The sequence below is a fragment of the Echinops telfairi genome, unplaced genomic scaffold (genome assembly GCF_000313985.2).
Source record: "Echinops telfairi isolate 266 unplaced genomic scaffold, ASM31398v2 ScPeMD7_7;HRSCAF=31, whole genome shotgun sequence".
In the NCBI taxonomy this organism is placed as follows: domain Eukaryota; kingdom Metazoa; phylum Chordata; class Mammalia; order Afrosoricida; family Tenrecidae; genus Echinops; species Echinops telfairi.
Genome location: NW_022103904.1, coordinates 6,430,656 through 6,440,937, shown reverse-complemented (window position 1 = coordinate 6,440,937; position 10,282 = coordinate 6,430,656). Strand labels below are relative to the sequence as shown.

The window sequence follows — 10,282 nt, the reverse complement described above, 5'->3', positions numbered from 1 at the left end:
AGAGAGCAAATGTTTTGAGAATGATGATGCAACAAATGTACAAATGTGCTTGACACAATGGATGGATGGATTGTGGTAAGAGTTGTATGAGACCCCAATAAAATGATTTTTTTTAAAAAAATTAGGTTTACTAGTCTGATAGAAACTGTTGGAGCCACTGACACATCCTTAAAATTTGTAACCAAATTTACCTCCGGCTCAACTTTCAACCAAATGACAGGCAGCTCTGCAAAGTGAGCACCAGCATCCGAGAGGTACATGGCCCTTAGAAGGTCACCAAAGTCACCAACGGCATGACCCTTCAAAGGTCACCACTCAAAGGCCAAAAGGGCAGTACAGAGAACAGGAAGGGGAAGGAAAGAGGCACAAATGGAAAACACAGTGAAGAAACGGAAAGAGAGCTCTTGTACAACTTGAGATCAGTCCAAAGCAAAAGGTGCCTCAATTGCTGAAAGAAAAAACAATTTTCTCTGTAAATTTTTATCCGAATCACATAAAAAAAAAAGATAAAATTCCTGTCTTCAAATAAAAAACTGTTAAGAGGTTAATAGTCTGAGTATATATAATATTAATACAATTAATTTTATGATATGATTAATAAGGTAATTAAAAATGGACAAAGTAGGAGAAAAATGCAAAGAGCAAACTTCCAAATATTTTATAATTGGCTTAATTTGTGTTGTCCAAACACATAACAACTAGTAACATGTGCCTAGTTAACACCTGAAATGTGGCTAATCTAAATTTAAATATGTCATAAATATAAAATACAAAACAGATTTAAAAGATTTAGCACAAAATATCTTTTTAATATTAAATACATGTTAAAATATATTCTGTATACATTGTATTGAATAAGATTTTTAAATTATTTACTTTTGCTTTGTCTTTCTCCTTTTTAATTAGGTCATTAAATAATACAGTGGTTGGTATTATATTTGTATTGGACAATAGTGAGCTGAATTATTCTCTAAATTTAAATGGAATTTGTTCTACTTCATTCTGGGCCTCAAAAATCCACCAAATAATAATAATTAACTTTTCTTGTTTACACTTTTAACTTATTTTTAGAAAATTATATCTCAGGCTTGAAAGTTCCAGGCTTATTAAAAGCCAATGATTAAAATATTTTAAAATTGATTGTGATAATGATTTTACAACCCTTCTAGATATGATTGAATTATTGAATTGTATGATGTGTGGTTAAGTACTAATAAATGTGTTAATAAATAAATAAATGGTGGGAACAAACCAAAAAAAAAAGCCAGTGATTATACTATGACTGTACACTATAATATGTTAGAAATTATTGAAAAATATAAGGTATGTACCTTTGGAGCTTGATAAATAAGCTGTGCACAAGTGAGAGAGAGAGAGAAGGGGGAGTGAAAGACATTATTTCAGAAGAAAGCTTCAAATATTCTTAAATAACAGATCATTTCAAAACCAATAGGCAGTAAAAGCTGAAACACTCCATTATCTTCCTCTTAATCATTTAAAAGGAACTTACTACATGATAAAGTAATCTAAATAGACTATTTTTAAAGATAAGACTTGTTTTGACAACATTCAAAATTAATATATTTTGTAATTCTTTGTCAGATATTAACTTTTTGTTTATTCAGAGCATAGGAAATTTTCATGATGCTTAATATCCATGATTTCTGACAACTAAAATTGCCCAGAACTTTTATGTGTGACTCTTTTGTGATTATAAGACACTTTCTACCTCCAATGAGACTGTGCAACTTCCTCCAGTGTTTCCTCCCCTTTGTTCCCTGCTCTTCCATAAATCTCTCCTCACCAAATCCCTAACACTAACCCATGCATATAGCAAGCACTCAATTATGATTTTCTAAATGAATAAGTAGGTGAGTGAATGAATAAGGAATCAGGGATTCATTTAACCAGAATCATACCTTTCACTGTTAGATGAAAAGGTCTTAACTAGAGAAAGCCTTTTCTTTTCTTTAATATAAATTCTAAAAGTCGAGAAAACCAAACCCATTGTTGTGGAGCTGTCGATCCCAACTCCAAGCAACCCAATAGGACAGAGTAGAATTGTTCTCTGGGTTTCCAAAGGTGTCGAGTTTTTCATTTTTTTTTAGCACATAACAACTACAAGAGGGTGACCCCCCAATGACATAACACCTGTGAGATACACCCTTTCTAGCTTCTTGTACTATATGCTTAGCATAGAGATTGAATAAATATGGTGAAAGGATACAACACTGACACATACTTTCAGATTTTATACCACTCTATGATCTTTTGTTCTATTCTAAGATTTCTTCTTTTTTAAAAAGTTTTATTGGGGGCTCTTAAGGCTCTTATCACAATCCATACAGATATCCATTGTGTCAAACACATCTGTACATATGTTCTCATCATCTGTTTCAAAATATTTTCATTCTACTTGAGCCCCTGGTATCAGCTCCTCATTTCCCCCCTCCCCCACCCTTCCTTCCCATGTCCCCTTGATAATTTATAAATTAATCTTTTTTTTTCTTTCATGTCAAGATTGTAGATCTTAATGAAAATAGACTGTCTCATCTTTCTCCAGCAAATGACTGGAAAGTTTAAGGCACCAACCTTTTGTTTAGCAGGCAACACAACCCACTGTGCCACAGGGGCTCCAGTTAACTTTATAAAACCCAAACCATGTCAATGCTAACGCATAGCACCCTTCAGGGCAGGGCCTTATGACCCTTGTGAGTTTCCACGACTATAACTCTTTACAGGTGGAGAAAGCCCTGTGTTTCTCCCTAGGAGTAGCTGGTAGTTTCAAACTACTGATCAAACTGGAGTGGAACACGTCCTGGCCCCCCAAGGCCCGAGGACAATATTCCACCTCAGAGCAACCAATGAACAGAGAGGACCATAGGGCCGGCCCCACCACCGAGACACTATATCCATCACTGACCTATAGCTCTATTGGGGTCAACACCAGAGACACAGTGTGGGAATTGTGCCTGATTTAACCCCACCACATCGGGGTGAAACACCAGAGGCATGCAACAGAGCAGCAAGGAGAGCAAAGCAACACAATCCCCAAGGAATACCAAAAATGGACTTTGGGGACAGGGGTGGCACCCCATCAGAGTCAACTGGAAAACACTCCTAAAGGTCAACAAACAGACTTGGAACTATTTACAGGTTTTCTCTTTTTTTGCTGGTGGATTTCTTTGATGTTGTTATTGTGTGGGGTTTTTTGTTTCGTTGTTATGCTTTGCTTTGTCTTGTTTTGGTGCTCATTATTCTCTCCGCATGTCTATCTAGATAAGATAAGTGGGATAAGGAGGAGAAAACAACCGGACCAATGGTTCTGGGAGGACATTGGAGAGGGAGAGGTGGGGGAAAGGAAGCTGGGTGCCAACAAGCCCAGGGACAAGGGAACAAGTGATCTAAAACTTGGCAAGGAGAGCCTAGGATGGCTGGGGGTGGATGTAATCAAGGGCAAAGTAGAGGAGAGGAATTACCAGAGGAAAGTAATAGGAAATAGAGTAAAGAACTAGGAGGCAAAGGACATTTATAGAGTTCTAAATACAGTCATGTACATATGTAAATACATTTACATATAATGAAAGGGAAATAGATCTATGTACGTATATTTATTTGTTAAGTAGTAAGGCAGCAGAAGGACATTGGACCTCCATTCAAGTCCCTCCATTGAGGGACCTCCCTTAGTGCAAGAACATTTGTTCTAATAACCCAGCATTCTAGGATGCTCACCTTCCCTGATATGATTGCTGAAGACAAAATGGGTGCATAACAAGTGTTGTGAAGAAAGCTGATGGTGCCCAGCTGTCAAAAGATATAGCGCCCGGCGTCTTAAAGGCTTGAAGATAAACAAGAGGCCATATAACTGAGAAGCACCAAGTCCATATGGAAGAAGCTCACCAGCCTGTGCGATCATGAGGTGTCGAAGGTATCAAGCATCAAAGATCCAAAACAAAAAATCCTATTGATGTGAATGAGTGGGAGTGCAGAGTGGAGACCTGAAGCCCATCTGTAGACAATTGGACCTCCCCTTACAGAAGCAGCACAAGAAAGAGACGAGCCAGTCAGGGTGCAGTACAGTACCAACAAAACACACAACTTTCTTCTAGTTCTTTAATGCCTACTCTCCCTCTCCACCCCACTGTCATGGCCCCAATTCTATCTTACAAACCCCGTTAGATCAGAGCATGTACAATGGTACAGACAAGAGCTTGCAACACAGCATATCCAGGACAGATGAACCCCTCAGGAGCAATAATGAGAATAGTGATACCAGTCAGAAAAGGGGAAGGAGGGGGATAAAGGGAGAACCAATCACAATGATCAACATATAACACACAAAGACCCCAGGGGACTGACAACAGAAAAGTGGGGGAAGGGAGACAGTGGTCGGTGTAAGACATGAAAAAATAATGTATAAATTATCAAGGGTTTATTGAGGGGGCGAGAATATGAGTTGATACCAAGGGCTCAAGTAGAAAGAAAATGTTTTGAAAATGATGATAGCAACATATGCACAAATGTTCTTGACACAATGGATGTTTGTATGGATTGTGATAAGAGCTGTAGAGCCCCAATGAAATGATTTTTTTTAAATAATAATAATAAAATATACTCAAACTGAATATCTAATATAGATGTAGATGTAATAGGGCAAAGAAATTGTGACTTTTTCAAAATGCATCCAAATTTCTTAGGACTATAGAAAAAAATGAATATAAAATATCAGTAATGCTATCCTAACTCCTTTATTTTTATTCTTCATTTCAAACTTTAATAATAATGTTTTTGCATTAATATTCTTCTCAATTAAACAAAATAAAATTATATATTATTTCTTCATATTGCACATTCTAGAACTGGAACGAAAATGCTAAACTATGAGTTTGTATATAATTTAATCACTCAATTTGAAAATACATCATTTCACCAAAAATAATGAAATATATTATACTTAGTTACCATAAAATAAAAACACATCTCATACCTAAATTTCTGCATCATCTAAAATGTACGTAAGTTTTTTTTAACCTCCCTGTCTGCTAGGAATTTTTTCCACACATTCTGTTGTACCTCATGTCTTTATCAACTATTTTCCAGTTGTAGAAACTATTATATGTATGTGTGTCCCAACAGTGTCAAAAATAAGGATATAATTTTGCTTGACTTGTATAACCCTCTCAGGACTATGAAACGTCATTTCAACAAATACAAGAGTCGATCAAATATGATCTTAAAAATGCATCAGTGTGTGTGTGTGTGTGTGTGTGTGTTTTAGAAAGTGCTCTGTACATTGGGGTGTTTCTAATGATTACTATACGAATATTAAAGTTTTTATTCCCAGATGCTCAGATATTTTGTCAAAGCGTGCTAACACAAAATCACTTAGAGAATAAGAGGTAGCCTAGAGATTAATAAAACCTCCAACATCACAGGCTTCCACAAATAATGAATGAAAACAACAGATAATTTCCAGCCATCAAATGTTTCAATACTTTGCTCTGTTGTTTCTATGACATATTTATCCCATACGGAAGATTTGCTCAAGGAGTTGTAATGGCCTTCTGGGACAGGAAGAATAAGGTTCCTGTAGAAAATGTTAAATTAATTTTGATGGTGATGCAAAGTTAAGGAAGGGCAGTTAAGGGATGGCTTGCTGCCACAGGGTGGGGTTTTGTTTTGGTATCCTTCAGAGCCTGCAGGTGTTTGGCACCAGTTAAAATCAGGGCCAGCTGCAATATTTCAGTTCTGATATTTCCCTCCCAACAGTTCTCAGAAGTGATTCTTCCGGGTGACGTCTTACACCTGATGTATTCAACGTGTGTGGTACAAATATGAGGACTCTTAAATAACACCAGTTTTGTGACATCCTTTGCCCTTTCGTCTCTTTCCTCAGGTCAAGGCATCCAGGACAAGAAAAACATTAATCAGAGGTCCTGGTTATTCATATATTTTTTAATTGAGCAGCTCATTCAAAAGGCTGATGGACTAGAATCTCCAAATACACAATCCTACGAGAAATACTAAAAAGCAGGATGACAATTCTCTTTTGATTCTCCTAGTAGATAATACTGTTTTAGAACCCTCCCTTGTGGTGAGATCCATACCTATTCTTGATGGAATATGAACAGTTTCAATAAAAACTGAATTTTCTTTTAAGTCTGTTTAGGTTGGAAAAGCTCAAACCACAATGTATGTCATGCACATGTTCCCAAGGGTATGTTAAATAGGACCATACTGAGGTCATATAGTAAGATTTTGAAACTTTTTAAGAATTCCTTTAATGTACTGTATAACCTTGAACTGATTAAAAGAACATATTTTAAGAAAAAACTTGGAAAAATGAATGAATATTAAAATCTCTATGCAGATAATCTATATTGTACCTCTAAAAAACGCATAGGGGTTTCCACAGACAGTATGTCATGGAGGAAGAAAGTCAACAAAATTACCACCTTGGGATCAGTTTATCAGGACTATCAGTAAATGCAGATTAAACAGCCCCACCCTGTAGGATCATTTTAACCCATCAAAGGCACATAATCAGCAGATAAAATATAAACAACTTTCCATGTATCCATTGTTTGGGTTTTGCTGAGACTGATAGAAATCAGTCAGATAAAAATACTTTCTATCATGAAGTAAACTTTTTGGTCTATCAAGGTCAAATCACAGATGTAAATGGTCCATTTGATAAGTAGGCCCACAGAAAGTTCTCGCCAGTTCTTTGCTACTTCTAATCTTTCTTTTGTTTCTGTTTTTGTTTTTTGCGTGAGGCACTTCATCAAAGTCCCACTTCCTGCGCCATGTTCCAGACCTTGTACTTCACGCAAAGCAATTTAGAGTTGAGCTAGCAGCTGCGCTGGCACAGCGCACATGGAAAGCTGGGCTACAGGCGCCAGCGGTGTGTTCCCACGTCTGCACAGAAGTAGCGGGTTCCCTGTACCTGGGGGTAAGACCTTCTGCAGCTCATCAGGAGAAACGCAAGGGAGAACGCCGCAAATGGAAATCTTGCTTATGAGAAACTTCCATAGAAAATAAATAATAAAAAGATCTTCAGTAGTCTGAAGCAATGCAAGGTCGAAGACATCTTGGCATATATTTTGCAGATGCTTAAGATAATAAGAAAAGCTGGTATCCTGGCTTAGGGAATATCAATCTCCACGTGGAAAGTAGGCTCAGTACTAAAAGTATGATACAGACCAGTAATAGAAATTTATATTCTTAGGCCCCAAAAAGAGGAAAATGAAATGCAAGGATTAAAGTAATTAAACGGAACTAAAAAGAAAAGTGGGCGTGGAAAACCTTAATTATCCCATTCTTATTCTGAGCTAGCCCATAAAGTGAATTTGTCAGTTTTGAGGTCCTGTACAGGATCCTGGTACTTGGTCATTATGACATTTGAATATAATTATAATGTTAAATTTTTTGAAAGGCCTTTATTGATGCCTTTATCTCTGACTTGAAAAAAAAAGGATGGTGGCAGGGGACCTGGGGGTACAACAATACCAAGACACTGATGGGAACTCTCCAAGGAAAAATCTTCATAGAAATGTGCATTCCCCCAAATCAGGTGAAATGTGACCCTCCGCACATCTCAATGCCACAGGTAAGCCGAGGAGTATGAATAGAGGGAAGGAATAGTGAAATCCAACAATTCCTCAGGAACAAACGGCATCAAACCAAGCTTGACTCACTCAGTTACGAAGTGAGACAACTGGCCCAGGTGATCTACATTCACAATACACGCAAATGGCAGGCAGCAATCCACTGACACTGTGACTCAATCGACATCAGGTGGGCCTCCTTATCATAAGTATTTATTGACTATCCTTTTTATGGGCAGAGCTCTGTTATACACATCATCTTGGGGAAAAAGCAACGCAGGGAAGAATTCCTAAATTGATTCTTTTTTTTCTCCAATAAATACTGTAAGCATTTAATTAAGTACATTTCAATTCTCTTTTAAATAGATATTCATGGAAGATGAAAGCATCAAAGTTTAGAGAGGTCAGTTTTTCACAAAGTCATCTTCCCGAAAAAAGAGACATCCCAGTTTCAATAATTTCTTTCAAAGAAAAATCTGCCACAACATAAATTAAAACAATACTTGTAAGGTTGAAATGTTGGGAACTGACAAGACACATGAATAATCATAGTGGAACCTTTACATAAAAATTGAGTTCCTCAACCTTTTGGGGTTAATATAGTTAATATGTAAAACTGAGACAAGGTAAATTGCTTGAAGTGATCTTAATTGAGGTAATAAAATCAAGACATCATTTTAGCAGTTGTCCAAAAATAAACATTTAAACAGTCTCAAGAGACTTTTTGCTAAGGTGACCATCCTTCCTCGACTCTAACAGGAATCTGCTAAGCAGTATATTACACAAATCTCTATTTGGGTATAATTTAACTTTAACAAATGATACACAATTAATCAAAGCATATTAAAAGCCTCTTTGTTTGCAAAATGAACTACAAATTGGTTGCTACATTTTACAACAGTCATGTGATCAGACGTTGGCTGGAACCGTGAAGTTTTGTATTTCTTTCTACAAAGAGTGACCCCGGAACACCTGGTCCCAAGCTTTCCATTGTCTATCTCTTTTTTTTTTTAAAGAAAAACAAATGCCCTAATCTCAGAAATTTCCATTGTGATTCTGTTTCAGGCCCATAAACAGCTCTTATGTAACAGCTATAAATCATGTTGTTTGACAAAAGCTTAAGACCAAAGGTGTGCATTTATGTAAATCAATGTAGATGGGAAAGAGAAGCAAATTTGTATCTTGTGAACCACAATGTACCAAAAGCCAAACCTGAGGTTCTGCAAATACATTCTTCATATTGTTGATTGGACCATATGGGATCCCACTGCCTTCAAAGAGATCCAGCCACTTGCTGGTTATTTCTTCTGAAAACCTAGAAACACATACACAAGAAGGATGTATCATGTACACAAGGAAGAATGCATTACAACCTCTTTCTTCATGTGTCTCTTCCTAAGCAACAGATAATGACAACAATAAATTTCTCAGGTTTTCTTTCCTCCTAGCTTTCAAAGATTGCTCTCTGTACGAAATGACTTGTGCAGCATTACAGTAGGATGAAAGAGTCCTGGTGACTCAGTGATTAAGAGTTTTATTGCTAACCAAAATGTTGGAGGTTTGAGTGAATTTGGGATTTGAGACTACAAGGTCTCCATTGTGAACCCACCAGCCACTTTGTAGGGAAAAGATGAGGCTTCTGCTCCCCTAAATATTGAAAACTTCAGAAACATAAATGGATAGTTGCTATACGTTAGAATTGACTAGATAGCAGTGGATTTGTTTGTTTGTTAGCCACTCCACAGGAGCAAGATAAGGCAGTTTCCTTCCGTAATGATTTGCAGCCCTGGATGCTCTATGGGGCGGGTCTACTCAGTCCTATATGGTCAGAATCTACTGGACAGCAGAGGGGTTTTCACAGTAGGAAGATTAGCTGCTAGGTCTGATTGTTAATTCAACTCTTACAGATGTAATTCCTTCTATTTTTATCCTTCTATATGAGAGGTCTTCAAAAAATTCCATTATCTTTCAATTCCATTTTCCATGAACTTTTTGAAATCCTTTTACATATTTTACAGAATCTCCTAAATATACTGTAAAAAATTATTTGAGTTTCAAAAATAGTGCTGAGCAGTTTTTAAATATAATAATAATACTAATATTTCAATTTTGAGCATAATAGGCAAGCGATAGTGCAAAATATTTCAGGTCTTAGGAACAGTATATCATAGATAAGCATAGACTGATATACTAAGTCATTCCTCAGAATTAAACAAAGAGTAAACCAACTAATGTAGCTGTTTTAAAAGAAAGCTATGTGCACCAGCCTACCCTGACATGAACGCTGAAGACAAAGTAGGTGCATAAGCAAACGCGGTGAAGAAAGCTAACAGTGTCCGGATGCCAAAAGATATAGAATCTGGGGTCCAATAGGCTGGAAGATAAACAAGGGGCCATCTAACTGAGAAACAACAAAGCCCACATGGAAAAAGCACACCAGCCTGTGAGATCACAAGGCGTCAGAGGGATCATGTATCAGGCATCAAAGAACAGAAGAAAAAAAAATCATAGCATTGTGAATGAGGGGGAGTGTGGAGCGGGAACCCAGGGCCCATTTGTGGGAAATTGGACACCCCTTTGCAGAAAGGCTGCAGAGAGGAGACGAGCCAGTCAGGCTACAGTGTAGCAATGATGAAATATACAATTTTCCTCTAGTTCTTGAATCTTCCTCCCCC

General features: G+C 37.1%; 1 protein-coding gene across 1 annotated transcript in view; it reads right to left on the bottom strand.

Annotated features, from left to right (window-relative positions):
* The window catches only part of SUGCT (succinyl-CoA:glutarate-CoA transferase), a 917,561-nt gene that overhangs the window by 445,156 nt on the left and 462,123 nt on the right, over positions 1-10,282 (bottom strand). The window contains exon 11 of the mRNA XM_004708161.2: positions 8,820-8,922. Coding sequence (XP_004708218.1) covers positions 8,820-8,922 — 103 coding nt within the window. The remainder of the gene's footprint in view (positions 1-8,819; positions 8,923-10,282) is intronic.